Here is a 21,746-nt window from a genome sequence, read left to right as displayed (position 1 = left end):
GCAAGCAGCAAACCTGGGTTCGAATCCCAGCATCCCATATGGTCCCCTGAGCACCGCCAAGGGTAATTCCTGAGTGCAGAGCCAGGAATGCACACCCTGTGCATTGCCGGGTGTGACCAAAAAGAAAAAGAAAGAAAAAGATGGGGAGAGAAAAATAATGGAGAAGGTAAAGACTAGTGAGTGATGGTAAATGATACCATGCCATTTACGTAATGAAGACAACAAGAAAGAAGACAAAGATGGGAAAGAAAAAAAGACAAAGTAAAAAAAATGATGGCTAAGAGATGGATGAGAGAAGGAAGGCAAGAAAGGAAATAATAAGAGCTGGGGCGATAGCTCAAATGCATGTGGGGGGCTGGGTTCCATCTCCAGGACTGCATGGTTCTCTGGGCACTTCCAGGGAGTAATCCAGAAAGCCACACCGGGAGCAGCACCAGAGCACCAAAAGGGTGATTGAACGCTCCTCTCCAAAAGAAAAGAAACAATAAGGTCAAGAAAGAGGCAGTGGAAGGAAAAAAAAAGACACACAAAAATAATATTAATAGGAAAAAAACTAACAAAAGTTAACACAAGAAAAACATGTAAAAGAGCTGGAGCAATAGCACAGCGGGTAGGGCATTTGCCTTGCATGCAGCTGACCAGGGTTCGATTCCCAGCATACCACATGGTCCCCTGAGCACCGCCAGGGGTGATTCCTGAGTTCAGAGGCAGGAGTAACCCCTGTGCATCGCTGGGTGTGACCCAAAAAGCAAAAAGAAAAAAAAAAGAAAAAGAAAAACATGTACAATGCATCAGGATTATACTGATGTACATATCTCCGTTCATGAAATGCTATTTATTCGCCTTTCTGTTTTGCAAGACTAGGTGATTTTTGCAAGTAAGAATCTTTGAGATAAAAAGGAAGAACTGGCAAGCAGAGGGACATTAGTCTAGGTGAGTTATTTCTATGTTCAAGGATGGTCTTAGCCAGCCTGCCTTTATAAAGGTATTGCGTATTATTAGGACCTCTGAGGCCCAGCCTCGTCATTGTCACCAGGGCCGCTACTCTTATTGCTGGGAAGGGAAGAGTCTCCAGGATCAGGAAGAAGGTAGTCAAAGTCCTGAGTCTGGGTCAGGGGAGTGGGGAGGGCTGCCTGGGAGCCCCTGAAGATTATCAGCTATTTTCCTTTCCTAACGGTTCTTTGTTGAAGTTATCCCTAGGCCTGAAGGAGTAAGCAGTCTTGTACCTGATCCTGTAGGTTGGTGCCTGTTGGAAGGGTATCAAATGGAATATGTTCACCTGCGTTGAGCAGGTCTACATTTATATTCTGAAACTGTGCCCCCGTAGCTACCCCATCCAGCGAATTGGGAATTTCAGTAGGCATATTTGGATTCTCATCAAATGGGCCTTGGTTTCCAATGCTAGATGGACTTCCGGTGCCGGAGGAGTGATACTTCGCTAAAATGGAGCCAAAGCATGGTAACGGCAGGATACTAGGCAGTCTTTGTTTCTGTCTCTTGTCCTCATTTCCCGGCACTTCACTCTGAATTCCTTCTGGTTTGGGACCTTCATCAACTGTATTGATAACAAGCTGTTCAGGAGTCAGGTCAACATTTTTTTCACTCAACTGTTTGTCTTCAAATACTTGTTCCAAAACATTATTCCCATCTCCTCCATGATCATTTTTGAAGCAGGGTGTGTTCTTTGAGTGAAGGGGACTGGCTTCAGGAGAGGGCGCACCTCCTTTATGACCTAGATGACTTTTTAGGGAACACGGTGTGTCTCTTCTCATATTGGACACATCATCTCCAAAATGGCTCAGGTTTTCACTTTCTCCAGGAAGTCCATTGTCGGAGCTATTTCTCTGGCTAGGTATAATGCCTGTGGGAGAAATGGTGTGTCTTGGATGCTTAGTATGGATATCTTCTGAGTACAGAAGACTAATATCTTGGTTCTCCCCTGGTATAACATCAAAGGATGGAGTATAGTCTTGAAGAGCAAGTGGATTGTCCTTTTGTCCCATGGAACCACCCACACAGCAAGAACCTCTGTGGTTTGGGTTAAAGGAGTGTGCTTCATTTTGACCTGCTGGGAGACTTTGAGAAATTAAGCTTGGGAAAGATGGGTGTTCGCCCTCTGTTGGATTTAACCTAGTAATTTCCATGCCATAATTCACGTTCTCGCCTTCTTGCCATATTGGATTTTTCTGAAGTCCGGCTGGGGAGTTATTGGAATAGGGTTGGTTCTCTTTCTGGTGTGGTGGGCTAGTTGGGGCTTTGTGTAAGTTTGTTGATTGATCCCAGAAATTTCTATTAAAATAGGAACCTCTTTCTTTCTGTCCTTGACCTTGAGTTTTGTGGTCCCAGGAGCTCCAAGAAGGAAACAGACTGTTTTCTTCTTGTCCAATAGCATTATTAGTATAATAGCCTCTGTTTTCCACAGGCGGTAGGACAGAAGGAACTGTAGTATATGATGGAAAATTCTCCTCTGGGTTCCAGGGATAAAATTCATAAGGAAAATCTTCTCTGGGTTTTAAAGGATTATCAAAGGAATAAGGAAGGTACTCTTTTGGTTGATTTGAGTTATACTGCTCTCCTTCGTATTGCTTAATGGATGGGCCTCCTTTAAACCTTGTCTCTTCCATACCCCATCTGCTTTGTCCTGTGAAGGATTCATCCCCATCAGTTGGGTCAGTTGGGTCCTCTTCATTGTAAGGAGATGTATCTTTGGGATCCGGGGTATTCATGGGGAATAGTGAACTTTCAGGTTGTCCCATAGTATTGGGAGGACTATATCTCTCATCCCATATATTGCTCCTCAAGTATGGTGGGTTTTCCCTGGGGTCATAGGGGTTATAGTCAGGGTAGTACATAGTTCCTCTGGAACCGTGAGAGGGAGGGAGTACTTGCCCTTCCTGCCTCCCAAGCTCGTCCTTAAAAGATGGAGAGATTTCTTGATGGTTCCAATTGTTTCTTCCAGCAGGAAATTGTTCTCTTGCCGAGGAAGGGATTTCTGCAGGATAGGCAGGCTGATATGTATTGGCCTTTATTTCTGGGCCATTAGTTTCTGGTTCATATGGGATCCGTTTCGGGTCTAAAGCAATCCCTTTGGGCAAATTCTGGCTTTGGGTTTGTCCATCAGAATTTGGAGCTCTTCTGGTATCTCCTCTTGGGTAATAAGGATTTTCACGTTGATCAACAGAATTAAAATTTGGGATTAATCTGTTGCCCGAGGGGTGAGGATTAGGGGGTTTATAGTTTGATTTATTAACTCCAAGATCTTGAGAATTTCTCCAGGGGCCAGTTGGATCCCTGGTCGGGGTTACTATTCTTTCTTTTTGACCCACTGGTTTCTCTTTTGGATTCTGAGTTTTTTCATTGCGACCAGCGATATCATTTTTAGGACCCAGAGGAACATTTTGGGCAGTATTGGGTCCCAGAGGTTGTTTATTTGGATTTTGAGGCTTCCTTTTGAAATTTGTTGGATTTCCTGCTTGATTGGGAGAATTGCCTCTTGCAGTAGAAGCATAAGCTTTGCTATAAAATGGAATTCCAGGACGAATAGCCTGTTTGTTTTCAAGAGTAAAGGAATTCCACCGTGGACCTCTTTGATATAGTTGATTTCGGTAAAAAGGCACATTCTGTCTTTGCCATGTGTCAGTACCAGTGGGACGCCATTGTCTTCCTGCTGGAACATTTCTGACATTAGGATTCGGATAATTTTCATAAAAATTGTGACGGGGTCCCAATGGGATTTGATTTCTTGATACTCCCTGGCCTGAAATATTAACTGTAGGGGATGGGATGATCCCACTTTGAGGGTTGTTTGCAGGGTTTCCAGTTGTGATGGTATCATTTCTGGGACTGGCTGCATTTGGTTGGGTGGAATTAGACTCAGGAACAGTTGAATTAGAGGTGGGTTCTGTGGCTGGACTCTCTGCTTTAGGAGGATCTTTTTCTTTGGGTTTTTCATAATCTTCAAACATCTCTTCTGAATAATAAGGACGACCCCCAAATCCATGAAATCCAAAAAATCCGAAGTAAGGATTCTGTTGGAAAGAATAAAATCAATAATTACTGGCTCCCACCATGGTTTTGCTTTTAAACGTGTTTTAGGGAATTATGAATAGACTATGCTTCTTTTACTCTCCTTGACCACATTTTCTTAAAATTTAATTTCTCCTTAGTTTTCATGTCTTTATTCCCTGTGGTTATTTATTTTGGTACTATTACTTTGTGACTATTAAAAATTTAGAATAGAAAAAGTTTTGTTTTCCTAGACCTGGTTACTAAATCTAAGTTTTAAACCTTTTCATTTCTTAAAGCTTTCATTTTAAATCCTCCTGATTTTTTTGTTTCTATTTTAAATAACCATCTTGTGTAAACTATTGCAGGTCAATTCTTTCAGTACAATTACAGTTCAATGATTTCCAATGATTACTCTTGGGCTGGTTAATGTATTAGGTTGAGATAATACTACATCACTGAAGATCTCATGAGTACCTCTCACTGAAAGGATCTTACTTCCCCCCAACTTTCTTTTCCAATACTCTTTATCTAAGCAACACACACTACTATTTGCCGGGTCTCCCAAATTTCTGTCCTCTTCTTTGTTTCCTTAAGTTGCCTAATAGCTGAGACCTACCAAATCTAAATTCACATCCTAGTCTCTTCTTCCTTTATGCCTAGTATGCTGAGCTTTTCTTACAGGTTATTCTGAATAATTTCTTATAGGTCACAGTCTTCGAATCATGCTTCTCCACTGCCATCACAGTAATAGAAGATGGAGGTGGGACATGTGGAAAAGTTTGGTTACTTTCTTCTTTAAATTCTATTTCAAGTTACTCTTGCATTATAGGATAAACTCTAACCCCACAATATAAAATATAAAGCAGTATATCATGCTGTTAAGGAGGGGAACACTAAATAGATAATAGTTAAAGCCCCTGTTCTACCAATATTACTAGTATGACTTTGGACTAAACTCATATTTATGGATTTCAAATTTGAGATGAAATAAATATTTTCTATAATTATCTTTTCTTTGTCATATTTATCCTCATTTTATTCTTTGCTGTTTTGGATAAAATAAATATTTTCTATAATTATCTTTTGTCTATCATATTCATTTTCATTTTATTCTTTGCTTTTTGGGCCACACTTGGCTATGCTCAGGGCTTACTCCTTGCTCTGTGATCAGGGTCACTCAGTCGTGCTCAGGATTGAAGTGGACTGGCAGCATGCAAGGCAAACTACCTCTATTCTGTCTCTCTGGCCCTACCCTATGTATTTTACGCAATTGCAAATCCCAACTACTACAAATACTGTTTGCTGCCTTATATACAATGAATATAATCTAGAAACAACCCAGTCTATCAACAGATGAAGGGATGCAGAAGTGTAGCATACACTTATAATGGAATGGAATTTAGTCTAAAAAACAGAGGGCAACTTTGCAGTAAGGAAAGCTTGGATAAATCCTGAGTACATTATTCTTACTGAAATAAACAAGAAAGACAAATATCACTTATCCATTTATATGAAGTATATGAGTCTATTTACAGAATCAGAGAGCAAAATAGTGATTTCTAGGAGTTGGAGAGAGGAGAAAATAGGGAATTAATAATCTAGAGGAACAAAATTTTAGTTAAGCGAGGTGAATATGCTCTAGAGATCTGTTGTATGTGTGACCTTGTACTTAGAGTCAACAACACTGTTCTCTTCACTTAAGAAACATAATATGGGAATAATAAATTGTTAAAGACAACAGAACCTGAGAACTGGTTTAAAGAACTGAGCATATCAAGGTGGGAAAAAGTGTTTAGGAGGGGATGCAAGACCCTTGTGGAGGAGCGCACACACTGCCATGGAGTGTGGTGTTGGGGTATTACGTGCATGAAGCCCTGTCGTGAAAAGGATTTGTAAATAACAGAATTGCTTCATAATTTTTTTTTGTTTGTTAAGAGGGTAGATTGTAAGTTAAGTTATTTTTTTCTACCATAACTAAATAAAAATTAAAATGATTTTGAACAACTCCTTATTCTGACTAGTCTCTGTGGTCAGTGCTTTCAGCACGGTTACGTCATACTGAATTTTCTTCTCACCTACGTTTCTTGTCCAATGACTCACCCTCAGGACTAGCTTGCATAGTTTTTTCTCTGGCCTGACTGGCCCTGGGCAGAATTTAACTTTCTCTGATTATGTGTTGACAGCAGTAGAGATATCTGCCATAACAATAAATCTACTAAACTTCACTGGCCTATTTTCCTGGTATTCTCCTACTTGATTTGCCCACATGAAGTTTTTGAGTGAAAATGCTTTTTCTGACCTTGTTTACATACTCCTTAGCATTGTGTACATGCATATTAAGTTTTCTGTTCAACAAATCATTTAATCACAGTGAATTCGCTTGGTATATTAGGCAGACATTAAAGTTATTTGAATATTAAATATCTGTGTTAAATTAATATTCAATGTAAATATAAGTATAAATATTAATATTAAACCAAGTTATCTGCTTTAATATTTTTTATCCCTGTCTGTGGATGGAGGTGGTGAGACATATAGGGGAGGAGGTATCTTCTAGATGATTCAGGACACTGGGCAGCATCCTCAGAAGGAGGGAAACAGACTACTACTGTTTTTTCTCTTTTTTTTGGGTGATGCACAGGGGTTACTCCTGGCTCTGCACTCAGGAATCACCCCTGGCGGTGCTCAGAGAAACATATGGGATGCTGGGAATTGAACCCGGGTCAGCCACGTGCCAGGTAAACACCCTACCCGATGTGCTATCACTCCAGCCCCTACTTTTTTTTTTATGTGGTACTGAGAATCAAATCCAAGACCTCACACATGTAAGGCCAGTACTCTTCTGCTGAACCACTTCCTTGGCTGAGAATATAGACATCTTATATGTCTCTGCAATATGCCTGGGTTATTCTTATTTTCTCATGATATATTTGTGGAAATTTGAAATACTAGTTTGGGGAATGAATAAAATTATTTGAACCATTTTACAAATTTGGGACAACTAATTTTTGGATTTTACATAAATACCTCAACCCATTCCTCCATAGTCTTCTTTTCTTCTCTCATCTTATTTACTTTTATTTTTTAAAGACACATAGCTTTTATTGTTTTGGTTTTGGAGCTATGCCTGACAGTGCTCAGGAATGACTCCTGTTGATGACTGGGGGACCATACACAGTGACAATGAAAAGGACCCAATTGCATTCAAGACAGGCACTTTAACCCTGTACTATTTCCTTAGCCTTTTTCAGAGTACTTTTTATTGACACTATTTTAACTCCCTTCCTAGACCTACTTCCTCAGAAATATCAGGATCTTATATTTCATCTGGAACCATTGCATATTTAGGAAATAAGAGGAAGTAAACTCTAGGGTTACAGTCACTAAAATGACTTTTTGTTGCTTTTTCTCGGGGGGTGAGGGGTGGGGCAGAAACTATACTTGACAGTGCTGCTACTCCTGGCTTATGTACTAGGGGTTGTATGTCTGTGATGCTTAGGGGATCACGCAGTGCCACGAGACAAAACCTAGGGCTTCTGCCAGCAGAGCAAGCACTCCGGCCCTTTGAGCTATCTTGACAGCCCCTAAAATATACTTTGAACACTCTGTGACCTCTATTTGTGTCTACCTGTGTGATGGAGTAAATTAAAAAGAAATAGAGTTGCCAGAAAATTTTTGTTCTGGTTTATCCCTTAATCCGGAGGGTAAACCAGAAGAGTAATTTATCTTCTCTAGGCTTTAACTTGGTTGTACAATATGGGAGATAAGTAAATAATTGCTTAATTTCTTTCTGGGGAGAACTGTTGCTCTCTCCCTCTCTAGAGTCCAGAACTAACCTGGAAAAATAGTTTGTCAGGTGAACCTTCTGATTTGGGAGGAGAGGAAGGAAAAGAGATTTTATTTCATGTGGAGAAGTGATACACATTTTGTTTTAAATTGCCAGTTTGATTTATTTTACCTTTTCTTAACTCATGGGTGTTTAAGTTTTAATTTATTAGAAACAAAGGAGAAAAAAGCAGGAACCAATGAACTGGAAGTCTTAACGGGAAATGTAGCATTATTTGTACTTACCCCACCCTCTTCATTGCTACTGGGGGGACGTCCGAAGCCTGGTGGCATCCTCTGAAAGGTGAAACCACAATGAGCACAGGGAAAACCACTTTCTATGCTGCCCTTTTTAAGGTTCAAAGTGTCTTAAATATTTCAAACCAGTAGTTTACTTGGATTATTAGTTTCTGAGTGATCAACTCCCTTTATGTAGCTCCTAATAATGATAATTTATCAGTAAGCGCAAATTCTTTATCTGGAGTTTAGATGAGTAAAATACCATGACTGAATCTCCTAGCATTATCCCGTCCCGTTATCCCCTATCGTGGGTGAGGGGAGAGGTAAATTTATTATAATGAAAATATCTATATTATAATATCTAATAATGGAGGTTAATTTATATTATTTTTTACTATGTTGATTCACATTTGATAATCCAGGATTACTGTTATGATATTTTCATTTGGTCAGAGTTTATTTTCCTAATTAAGTGGAGACTAAGTTTCTGTTCAAGAGAGGCTTTAGAAAAAGAACATTCAGCTCCACAAATCTTGAAAACTTCCTCAGTAGAAAAGTAACAGGTGCTTTAGCAAGAGATTCATGCTCGGATACTTTTCAAACCTTAACCTGTTATTGCTTAGTTTTCCTTTAGTTTACTCTATCTGACCAGTGAAAGAAATCAGTCCTTTCAGGGGACAGAAAGAAAAGGAATTCTTGCTCCTGGAAATGTCTGGCTTCTTAGTGATAGACAGGAAGCCTTTTGGGGATGGAGAGCAATGAGAGAGCTCTACAGGTTGGATCTCACCCTGGGCAATAGGGCATTAAATTCTGGGTCTGGGCACTCAAATGTCAGACCCATACATCTGGGACAAGAATTGCCAGGAGTGGGCCTGGACCTTAAGCCCCAATGGAGATTTCACCACCCACTCCCAAGGAAGCTTCTAGAATTGTAAACAGCAAAACCCAATGCCAATGAATGTTAAAGTATTTCTCGCTGCTTTTGTCAGCAACATTGGCTTTAATAATGCTTTAGTTCCAAGTGCTTAATTTGTAAATCATATTTTTAGTGCTTCTTATGCAATTGAAATAAATTTCCAATTTATTATTTTTTTTGCACTGTTGAGAATAGAATCCAAGTCTCACACATGCAAAGCATGTGTTCTACTTCTGAGCTTTACCTTCAGCTCCCTAGATATTCTTTTAATAATTCAAAACTTTGTTGGAGAGATAGTTCAGTGGTAAAGTCTTGCACATAGTTGACCCAGATTCAATCCCCAGCACTACAAATGACTCATGGAGCACTACCAGGAATGATCCTTGAGCACAGAGCTAAGAGTATTTCCTACTACAGCAGGGTGTGGCACACAAAACAAAAACAAATAATGTCAAACTTTAAATTTCCCATTATACTATGTGAAGATAATTTCTATGTTTTCTAATCTCTTAGGGAAGTGGGAAATAGTAATGAAGTAGTGTGCACTTCGCTGTAGCACTGTCGTCCTGTTGCTCATCGATTTGCTCGAGCAGGCACCAGTAATGTCTCCATTGTGAGACTTGTTGTTACTGTTTTTGGCATATGAATATGCCACGGGTAGCTTGCCAGGCTCTGCCATGTGGATGAAGTAGTATGTTTTTTAAAATTAATTTATTAATGAGGTTATTAGTAACAGAGGATTTAAGGTTGTGTTTATGTCCTTATTTGAATAAACACTTCCTATAAAATTTGTTTCCATGCCTCTGAATTCCTGGATTCTAGCTCTAGTACTGCAACAAATAAAAATTCATTTTCCTTCCTGATTACTGGTATAATGATTTTGTTTTATGCTTCCTACTCAGTAGCATATGGCATCTGCTTAGACTATATGAAATCATAATTGTTTGAAATAAAACATGCTAATATTTTTCACTTCAAGAATAAAGAAAAAAAACTTACGTGTGGAATTGGCCACAGTGGTGGGAAGGGATACCCAAATGGTGGGTATGCCTGAAGAGAAAGAAATAATTAGAGAAGAAGGAAACTGAGGAGAAGACAAAAAATGAAATATGCATATAAATACAATTATGGGAAACTTAGGAGTCTACATTTACATTGACGTACACTGAAATTTCTTAGGGTATTTGATACTAGTAACAACTATTATGAGTTTTATTGAACACCTATGGTCTAGGTACTGTGTTGAGCACTTTACACTGGTCAACTCATTTAATTCTCACATAACCAGAGAAGTCATGCATTGTTCTGCCTGTTTCCTTAGACTTTGAGGTACAGAGAAGGAAAACCATTTGCTTCAAATGCTGCATCGCTGGCAAAAGATTGAAGCTAGGATTCAAATTCATGATTATCTTATTACTCAGTTTTGTATTCTCTGTATCTGTGAGTGTCTAAAAAATAATGTTCTGAATGGGATTTTGAGAAAACATTTATAAAGTTATCTTGAAGTTAGAACTTTAAGCTATGCTATCCAGAAGTAATGAAGTAGGGATACCTTTCATGGAAGTGGTTTAGACAATCACAGCACAGGTGGAACACGGTTACTGTCATCAGATCATTTTCTCAGTTAGCAACTTAGGCAACTTAGAAGATCTGGGGGTAGGGCTGAATCTCTGCTTCCTACCAGTTCTGTTGGGGCTCATATTGCTATATGACACTGCAAATTTATTTTATTTTATTTTTAAAGAAGGGTCTTTAATTATCTGTGAAATAATTAAATCAAGAAAAAAATGACTCACCAAGGAGTTTTGGATTGGTGGTCAAGTATGACCTTGAAATAAATGTCCAAATAATGATCCTATTTTATACCTAACAGTACCTACCTTCAGAAACACTGGAGGAAATGTGTATGTAAGGGCACCTTTGCTCTCCAACCCCCCTGAGGCCATTTCGGACTCTGGTTTGATATTTTTCCTCAAAAGTCTCACCTGATGTTGTGGCAGTTCCTCTTTGGGCTTAGAAGGAGTAGTAGTTTGTGACTGCTGTGCAGGCTGCTTTGACGTTTTGGGGGGTGGAGACTGGGTGGGTTTAGGAGTCTCTTGAGTTTGATCAGTCTTGGGTGATGGAGGAGTTGGTGATTTTGGTGGGTGCCCCATATGAGGTGGTGGCTGAGGCCACATTGGCATATGATACTGTGGAAAGAGCTGAGGCATTCCATCTCCATACATGGGACCCAGCTGTGACATCTGAAAGGGGAGCAAATGTCAGTCAAACCACACAGGGCTGAGATGTAGAGTCTTTTCATCTTCAATTACCCATTACATCAGTAATCATGAAGAAAAAGGAATTTTCATTTGTTGCAGTACTAGAGCTAGAATCCAGGAGCTCAGACATGTGAGGCATGGAAATAAATTTTATAGGAAGGTTTTACTCAAATAAGGACACAAACACAACCTAAATCCTCCATCACTAATAACCTACTTAATAAATTAATTAGGTTAAATTTCATCTCTAAAACTCAGCTAAAGAATTTGACTCAATAGTGGAAGGCTGGAGCGATAGCACAGCAGGTAGGGTGTTTGCCTTGCACGTGGCTGATCCAGGTTCGATTCCTCTGTCCCTCTTGGACAGCCCGGCAAGCTACCGAGAATATCCAGCCTGCATGGCAGAGCCTGGCAAGCTACCCGTGGCGTATTCAATATGCCAAAAACAGTAACAACAAGTCTACAATGGAGATGTTACTCGTGCCCGCTCGAGCAAATTGATGAGCAACGGGATGACAGTGACAGTGACAGTGACAGATCTCAAGAGAAGTGAATTCAGTCTTCTATAAAAAGAATAAAATAAACCCAAAGGCAGAATTCTGCGTAAAATTTCAGTTGAAAAAAAAATAACTCTGAAGTCTGACTCAGGAAAGAGGTGGATGGGTCAGGTTATAGAGAAGTTGATGACAAAATCAGAATCAATCGGACTGGTTACAAACAGGTTGAACAAGAAGGAAAAAAAAACCCACAAGAATAAATGAAAGAAACGATGCCATTTAAAAAAATGAGAGGTAATAAAAATCTGGTATATGTAAACACTATTAATTGCCTTTTTTAATAAAAAGAATTCTTATCAGCTTTCAAATTCATTATCAGATTTTTTTACAATATTAGCTTCTATTCACATGTTCCTTCCCTGGCTTAATAGCAGCCTCTAGCTCCAATATTCACTGGTCAGCCCTTTTTTGGTCTACTGGATAAGGTATACAATACTAGAGAATATCTGTTGATGATAGGTAAAACTGAAAATCAGGCATCGAACAGGATTTTATTAAAATGAAAATTGTTGGTGAAAATTGCAGATCACAAACAAAACATTGAGAATGAGTGCTAGAGAAAGCTAGACCAATCTAGAGTTGAAGAAGAGAAATAAAAAATGATGCTAAATTGAGAGGACATGCTTTTTAAATGCAGAGGGACTTGACTGAATAGGATTAAGAGAAAATTTGATGCAAATTAGAGACATGGCTTAGATGACTGAAGATCCTGCATGGCATTCATGAGCACCGATATTTGGGGCTTGGCACTGTAGTACTGCATGGCTTTCTCAGTGCCACCCGCCAAGGCCCATAAGGGGCCCAAGCATATCTGGGTGTGGCTCTATGGCCACCAGAACACCGGGAGGCCAGAGTATCACATAAGCACTGAATTTCTGACTTGATTGGCTCAGTATACCTGGAATGAGCCCCAGGATTTTTGGGGTTTTGCTTTAAAGATTCTCCGATATAAAAGGAGAAAATTGGTGAAGTCCTTCATTCTCCAGTTCCCAGTGGTTCTTGTAATCATATAACAAAAGTTAAGAGCCAGAAAATATTATTGCATTATCATATTACTTTGAAGAGAAAACTTATGTCAAAAGATGCAAGCAACCCTTGAGTTGTTGTTCACTGTATCACTGTCATCCCGTCGCTCATGGATGGGCACCAGTAACATCTCCATTGTGAGACTTGTTGTTACTGTTTTTTGGCATATTCAATATGCCACGAGTAGCTTGCCAGGCTCTGCCATGTGGGTGTACCAAGTAGTACCAAGTAGTACCAAGCTACTCTTGGTAGCTTGCCGGGCTCTCCGAGAGGGAAGGAGGAATCGAACAGGGTCGGCCACGTGCAAGGCGAACGCCCTACCCACTGCTCTATCACTCCAGCCCTGAGTTGTTGTTAGTTTTAAATAATAGTATGTGGTTGTAAGTATAAGCTAAATTTATTTAAGTGAGATACAATTTAAATTTAATTTAATAATTTAGTGTTATCTTTCAAGATAATCCAAATAAAATTTACCATCCCCATCTATTTGCCATGCTATTGTAATTTTTGTGAGTATATTTTGCATGGCATTTATTCTCACAAACAATTTACTGTTTTCTTGTCCACAAACATTTTCTTCTGGATATATAAACCTGGGTAGTTAATAAATAATTTTGATTTTCATGAAAGAACAAGAGTTATGAATAAGAAGAAAACTCATGTATGTAAAATAATTTACTCATTTGAAATTTTTCTAATTATAATTAAAACATACCTATTGCTGTGTCTTTATTAACTAAGACAAACCTATACTTATACTGTACTTATCTGTATATAAATTCAAAGCCATTAGAAAAAATAAAAGTAGGACTTACATGAGGGGAGTTCATAAAGAATTGATTGAACCGCATCATCTGTGACCAAGGAAATTCATTAATTTGGTACCAAGTGAAAAATATTCATTTGTTCCAATTTTTTATTTTATGTTACAAGGTTATAATGTCTCTTTCTTATTATGCATGAATTAAAAATAAGCATGAAATGAAAACAACCTCTACGGCACTTTAATTTTTAAGCCAAACTTTTATTTTGAGAAGAAACAATATAGAAACACAAGGAATGAATATTCTTCTCTTTCAGTGTTTAGGATTTGAGAATGTGATAATCTGTTGAAAAGACGATTCTTTCTGCTGGGTATGAATTTGGTTTATGAACCTGGATGTAAGTCCTGCAAAAAATATTTATATGCTCAAGTGTCTACTGTCTAACAACCATTAATAGAAATGGCTTACCTTTGCTAGCTTGAAAATGTAAAAAAAAAAAAAGCTGACACTTACTGTACTTGAACACAAATTCACATTTGCCCTAAAATGGATATTTAAATATTTAAGTAGAATAACTCTAGGGAACTTAATACTTAGGCTAGATGAGAATTTGAGTCTTTCAAATTCCCAGCCCTCTATAATTTTCCATGTATATATTTTTTTGTCTTAGAAAAAATTTTAATATTCTCTGTTTTAAAATGAACTCTTTTGAAGGACTCTGGAAAAGATCTCCAGAAAGAATAATCATACATACCTCCTCACTTTTACTGCTAAATCCCCGCATTCGGGGCATTTGCATCTGAAAGTGAGAAAATATGGGTGATTAATTCCGAATATCAGTTGAGATAAGCCAATTTCTTCCAAGATACAATATTAGAAAACCAAGAAAAGTTTGTATAAAAAGAAAATAAGTAAGTTAAAAAGAAGCAAACTCACTGGCATAGCAGTAGAATAACCGAGCAGGCCTAGAAAGACCAGGAGAATCTTCATATTACCACTTGGTACCTGCAATACAAAACCGTATCTCATTTGTATTTGCGAAGGGTAAACCGAATTCACGCAGGCAATAAATCCATCTGCTTATTAAGAAGAGGTTCAGGGGGTCAGAGTGATAGTACAGCTGGTAAGCCATTTGCCTTGGACACAGGGGTTCGGTCCCTGGCACCACATAAGGTCCCCCGGGCTTCATGGCTGGCGTGATCCCTGATTGCAGAGCCAGGAATGAGCCCAGAGTGAGCGAGCCCAAAGCCGGGTGTAGCACCCCCAAAGCGAAGTTCAGGAATAGATAATAATGAAGCCTTGATACCATTTGTATTTTACAGAACGAAGGTACTAGTGGTTGAGTGGTAGCACTCTAGCACTGTCTTCCCCTAGTTCATCCATTTGCTCCAGCGGGCACTAGTAACGTCTCCATTGTGAGACATGTTGTTACTGCTTTTGGCATATCAAGGGTAGCTTGCCAGGCTCTGCAGTGAGGGCGGGATACTCTTGGTGGCTTGCTGGGTTCTCTGAGAGGGACAGAGGAATCAAACCGGGTCTGCCTGTGCAAGGCAAACCCCCTACCCACTGTGCTATTGCTCCTTCAGGCTTTCTTAACCTCGCACAATTCTTTGCAGCTCTTGGGGCAGGAAATGAAAAAAAAAATTTTTTTCGTTTGGTAAACCTGGGTGTGCTCAGGACTTATTCCTGGCTCTGGGCTCAGAGGTCACTCCTAACGGGCTCAAGGTTTGGAACCCAGGTCTGTTGTGTGCAAGGAAAGCACCCTACCTGCCGTCCTATTGCTCCGACCCCAAGGGCTGGAGAATTCCTAATGGTGGAGCCTGTTCCAGGTGCGTGATCTGGAGGTACCCTGGCTTTTACCCTGCAAGGCTAGGAGTTGTGGCCATCAAGTGTCTCCAGACATCCTCAATGTCCCCAGGGGGGACAAAATTATCCTGACTAGACATTTGCCCAAAAGGTGGCTTTAAGGCATTTTCTAATCCCCCCCAGAGTAAAATGCTCATAGGGATGTGCCGACTAGACCATTGTGCACCCTCCCTCCCTCCAGGGGGTCTGCCTCTGGGTCCAGGTCTCTGCCTCAGAGATGGTTCCATCAGCCTCCACACAGTGCAGTGGTACTGTTCTAAGCTGCCAAAGGATCTGACTTAAAAAAGGAAAGAGGAGAGAAACACGGAGGGGGCGGGGCTGAGGGAGTGTGGGTCAGCTGGGGAGAAGGAGGGAGAGAAGGAAAAGGAAGGGGAGGGAAGAGGACCAAAGACAAAGACAAAGTTGGAAAGAGATGCTCGGTCACAAGAACAGCAGCATTGTGAGGTGGAAATTAGCAAGTTATTAAAAAGATGGCGATTGATGGTTTTGAACTTTCAGTTGTTAGTCTAGCTTAGAAAAGGTTGATGCTGGAGCGATAGCACAGCGGGTAGGGCATTTGCCTTGCACTCGGCCCACCTGGGTTCGATTCCAAGCATCCTATATGGTCCCCTGAGCATTGCCAGGAGTAACCCCTGTGCATCACCAGGTGTGACCCCCCCAAAAAAAAAGCAAAAAAAAAAAAAAGCAAAAAAGAAAAGGTTGACTATATTCACTGTTGTTGACTATATTCACTGTTCAGAAAGATTTCAATTTCCATGAGATACACTCCAAAATTATTACTTTAAACTAGCAAGATGATGTAGACAATATTCTATTATGTAGGGACTAATCAAACTAAACAGAATATCATAGAATCCTATCACTTTCTCCTTTCCTCTATTTTTTTCTGTTACTATTGCTTTATCTTAAAATATTCTTCTCATAAATGGGAGAAATAGGACAAAACAGGCAACTCCATAAATTATCTTTGTTGGATACTTTGATTAAATTCAAAGAAGAAAAGATTGAAACTGTAGACATATAAAATGTGGAGATTGCTTTCACAGATTTAATATATTCCACTTTAGTTAATTCTAAAGCCTTACAAAAGTAATACTTCTATTTACATCTTTGAACAAGGTTTATTCTGAAGTATATACTTGGGTAATTTCTTAAGAAAATGGATTTATTTGCATATGCAATATAGGAAAATAAAGATTTTATTCAGAATGGTGTATTTTCACGGCATAATATATACAATATAATTTTTAGCATAGTAACAGAATATAGGCATTAGTAATTGCTAATTTCTTTTGTTCATTTTTCCTTTTGGGAGGAACATTAAATACACTTAGTAGTTAAGTAAACCAATTCTCACCTATCTGCTTCCTGAAGGAACAATATAATAAAGGGCTATTTCAACATTTTCCTGAATTGTAGGTGTAAAAATTCCTTTTAAAAATTACTGGGATATATCAGAAGAATTGGAAAAATGTAATTAAACAAAGTAAACAGTAATGTATGTATCAATTCCTGCTAATTAAGGATTTTCAGATTCACAACATTATAGACAGGTCAATATAATTTTATACTGTTTAGCCTATAACAATGTAAGGAAATTACTAAGGGAAATATTGGTGAATGATTTCTTTTCTAAATCAAACTTTTGAGATTATGACCAAAATTTGGGAAAACCTTTGGACATTCTTTTCTGATTTAATTAAATAAAAATATTGCTAATTTTTATTAAGACTAATTTCTTATTTAATCTTTAAAGTAGTCACTACTGAGAATATTTATTTTTTTGTTTTGGTGTTGCAGATTGAACCTATAGCACACACTATACCAGCAAAACTATATCACTGGACAGATCCTTGGTAATGATGTTAAAGGTGGTAGGCTTCTATTTTGCAAATATAAAATGGCATTCAATTTTCATTTTGTAAAAGTAATATTTTCTTTCAGGTGACTTTTAAGATTTCTTTCATCTTTAAAACTTTATGATGGGGGCCAGAGCAATAGCACGGCAGGTAAAGCACTTGTCTTATACACGGTGGACACCCCAGAATCACATATCGTCCTGGAGTCAGCCAGGAGTGATCCTATAGCCACGAGCCAGAAATAATCCCTGAGCACCACCTGGTGTGGCCCCCAAACAAAATAATTATGATCGGATGCAAGTCTGTGATCAGTTTTTTTTTAAATTGGAAGTAACACTCATTATGCTTACTATGTAGTATAATGACTGTGTAAATTCTTAGGTTTTCCTTCTTATCTATGAATTTGATTTTTTTCTGATATATTTAAGTAATTTTTTTTCTCTCTGGTGTACTCCTGACAATTCTTAGTTTGCTAAGCAACCTATGTATCTTGGAAAATGGATTAAAATACTCACAAAGTGATCTAGCTTCGGACAAGAGGCTCCATACCTGCACGGAAGCAGCAACATTTTTTCACCAAAACTTTCATAAGCCTTTAAGAGAAATAGATATTGAGCATTAGAAGAAACTCAAATATAAGAAAAAACCAAAATAAATGAATAAACAATTAATAAAGTGTCAATTCTAAGGTAGTACATGTCATGTTATTAGTTTTATTTAATTGTACTCTGATTAGAGAATTTTCATAACCAACCAATTAGAGAATTTTCATGACTAAAAATTTTCATAACCAAGTCTTTTATTACTATAAAAGAGAGGTAAATCATGCAAAAAGTGACTCAGGCACTGTTTTGAGATAGTTCTAAATGCAATATTGACAGAAATATAGTTTTCTTTTAGGAACTGTATACAGGCATAATATTATATAAGGTTGAACTAACTTGGAAGAAAACTAAGAAAAACAAGTACACCAAATAAATCAAGGATTTTAAATTTTTGTGAGAATTTTAGTGTACCAACAATGAATATACAATATGAAAGAATTCACTGAGGAGATCAACTAACATTTGTGAATTCAATATCTATGAATCCATTTCAGTAATTGGTACTATATTATTTATGTTGACAATCTCTAATACTCACCCAATGCCAGAAGCTCCAATATGTTAAAAAAAAACTTACTTGAAATTTGTTAATCTGTCTTTTAAATATACCTTTTTAATGGTTCATAATGAAAATGACTACAAATTGCTGAAGTCAAAGAGATCTCAAAGAACAAGACATATTTATTTCTTAATAGTAAAGCAAATTTCTTCACAGATGTCACGTTCTGTACCAAAAAGACTTAAAATAAAGTGTTCTCCTTGCCAGAAAGCTTGAGATAGCAAGGTTACATTTAAGCACTGCTGGAGATGTGCACAGCCAATCAGCTTTGAGGAAAATCATTTTGCCATCACAAGAGTTTAAATGAAAAAAACATAGCCAATGTAAAATTTATAGTGTATTATTATAGAAGCTGTGAAATCAAGTCTCTTATTATGTATAATAACAGGCCAGGAAAATGAGCTTACAGCAGGAAGTTTCAAAAGATGCTTTCCTTAATGTCTTTCAAAAGATGCTTTCCTTTTAGGATTTTCAAGTATGAAAACTCTGTGAATGCAAAAACATTTAAGGAATAGAAGTGAATATTAAATACACCCATTGTAATAAATCATTTAAAAGGTACACAAACAGATGCATTTAATTGGTATATTTAATATATAATTAAAATGAAGTGGGATGTGTATCTATGGACAACTCAAAGACTTGATAAAATTTGTGATATATAAAAGACCGACCGCCTGGATATTCTTTTGGAAATAAAATATAATTTAGTCCTATGGGATCTAGAATTTTAGGATGCCTGGACAAATGAATTCTTGTCTGTTCATGAAAATACAACTTCATGAAAATGGGAGTTGAAAAAATTGCTGAAGAGCTGATATTGTGGATGTTTGTTAAAAGCTGACTTCATGAGGAAGACTACTTTTAAGTAAATGGGGCAATTACACTTCTCATTGGCAAGAGTAAACTTTTCTGTCATTGCTAAGCCAAGATTCTTTTGTTCCATAAAAAAAAACATCCATAGTTTGCTTATTTTGACATTGGTATTTGCAATTTAAGAATGCTTGACTTACAAGCCCAAGGCTGGTTTCCCACTTAGTATGATCACACACATGGGTTCATCTATTGTACACAGGGCTCAGGTTCTTAAAAGAAACGAGAGAGGCCTTGTCCATCCTTCTTGGGCCAAATAACACTCCATTTCTCAGCATACCCCTATCCCCAAATTTTGTCCCCAAGGAATAAAATGGAATTAGAACATTTAGTTTTAAATTAAACGTATTCAAGGTATATCGATATGAATCCATGTGTAAAATTGGATCTGCTCCAAATTCCTGCGTCTCTTTGTTGGATTTTATAGAAAGTGGGTAGCAGTTATAAAATGGTTGTACTCTTCATACTTTGAGACGAATTCAGAAGTGATCGGATGAGTAGAGCCCAGGGTATTTATGGATGTGGAAGAGAAATTGTGTGCTGAATGACCTTGGCCTTTGCCCTCATGTAGGGGCTGAAGTTTTGAATTGGGCCTTAGCTTTATAGACTATTGGGGCACTGCTACTAAGAGTCACTTAATTTTTTTTTTTTTTTTATTCAAGAGCCATGATTCACAAAGGTACTGATAGCTGCATCTTAGGCATACAACAATTCAAAAACAATCCCTCTGTCCCTCTGCCTGTGTCAACTTAGCTCCACCAGTGTTCCTAGAATCCCTCTCTATGCCAAGTCCCATTCCACCCCCACCTGTCAATTTAACAGGCGAATTACAAAGCTTCAGTGCTTCCGGCTTTGGTCTCATTTTTAGTTCTGTTGAGCCTATGTTTCGGGTATGTCCTCACTCATCTGTGAGGGTCTACCCTCTCTTATCTCACCTCTATAACTGAAACTCTGATGTTCACCTATTACTTTTTTTGGGGGGGGTCACACCCAGCTATTCACAGGGGTTACTCCTGGCTCTGCACTTAGGAATTGCCCCTGGCAGTGCTCAGGGGACCATATGGGATGCTGGGATTCGAACATGGGTTGGCCGCATGCAAGGCAAACGCCCTACCCGCTGTGCTATTGCTCCAGCCCCTCACGTATTACTCCTTGTTCATTTCTTCCTCCCTTGATTTCTTTCCTTCTCTGTCTGTGTTCTCTTTAAACACAGGAGTCAAGGATAATATAAGCATGCCCCCTAAAAGTCACTTTTGATCACTTTATTTAGCCTTGTTTTCTCTGCCACAATGGTCGCTAAGGAGTTTCTTCAGGTGTATGTGGGGGGACAGGGACATTTGGTGCCAGACTTACTCCAGCTCAAAAGCTGCATCCTTGACCCGTCACCACCCCTTAAACAAGCTGACGAAGCTCATTTCAAGTCGTCTCAGATCATTTCTGAGAGTTGCAACTCTAACCGCATTATATAATTCAGTGAAAAACTAGTTATTTTCCCCCAGTTTTTACCACATTTCACTGAATAATCATTGTGCCCCCCCCTTTTTAAGTAACAGTGGCGCAAACAAACAAAACAATTCACATAATGGTCTCATGATGAATTCTTGGTAGTGTGAATTGGATTGCAAAAACAACCAAGTCTACTTTTCTTTAAAAACACTAAAGTACTTAGAGGTAATTGGAGTAAGAAGGAAATGGTCACATGTGACTGATTTCAAAGTATGTTAGTGATATATTAGTGAATATATTTTATATTAAATTATTTTATAGATTCCTTAAGTTTTGCACAAGGAACGTGGCGTTTATTACGTAAAGGTAAGTCAAAGCTATTTAAGACAATGGTATTTATTAAAACAATGGTACTTATAAAACAAATTTTTATTTTACCACGCAAACACCTTGTACTGCAGGGCTTGTGCTCCTCCTCCTCCTTCTCCTCCTCCTCCTCATCCTCCTCCTCCTCCCTCCCCTTCTTTTTTGGTTTTGGGCCCACACCTGGGGCTTAGGGCTTACTCACAGGTTCCTGGCTCTGGGCTTAGGGATCAGTCCTGGAGGATTTTGGGGACCATACAGGATGCTATGATTAAATCTGGGTGGAACGCATGTAAGGTAAACGCTCTACCCACTGCACTATCTCTCCAAACCAAAACCAATTTTATTATTATTATTTTTTATTAAATCATCATGTGAAAAGTTACAAAGCTTTCAGGCTTAAGTCTCAGTTATACAACGATCGAACACCCATCCCTTCACCACTGCACATGCACATGTTCCACCACCAAGAACCCCAATATACCTCCCATTCCCACCCCCAGCCCCCCACCTGTGTAGCTGATAATTTTCACTTTACTTTCTCTTTATTTTGATTACATTCAATATTTCAACAAAAA

General features: G+C 38.4%; 1 protein-coding gene across 1 annotated transcript; it reads right to left on the bottom strand.

Moving 5' to 3' along the window:
- Positions 1–1,196: 1,196 nt before the first annotated feature.
- ENAM (enamelin) lies at positions 1,197–17,891 on the bottom strand. Its single transcript, XM_004617879.2, has 8 exons — positions 17,838–17,891; positions 14,534–14,602; positions 14,352–14,396; positions 13,649–13,687; positions 10,975–11,232; positions 9,989–10,039; positions 8,080–8,130; positions 1,197–4,028 (listed from the first exon to the last, which is right to left on the bottom strand). The coding sequence occupies exons 1-8, from the start codon at positions 17,889–17,891 to the stop codon at positions 1,197–1,199; spliced, it is 3,399 nt and encodes a 1,132-aa protein (XP_004617936.2).
- Between the last annotated feature and the right edge of the window lie 3,855 nt (positions 17,892–21,746).

This window comes from Sorex araneus, chromosome 5 (genome assembly GCF_027595985.1).
Source record: "Sorex araneus isolate mSorAra2 chromosome 5, mSorAra2.pri, whole genome shotgun sequence".
Taxonomy (NCBI): domain Eukaryota; kingdom Metazoa; phylum Chordata; class Mammalia; order Eulipotyphla; family Soricidae; genus Sorex; species Sorex araneus.
Note: the sequence above shows the minus strand (reverse complement) of the source record. Positions and strands in the feature narration are given on the sequence as shown.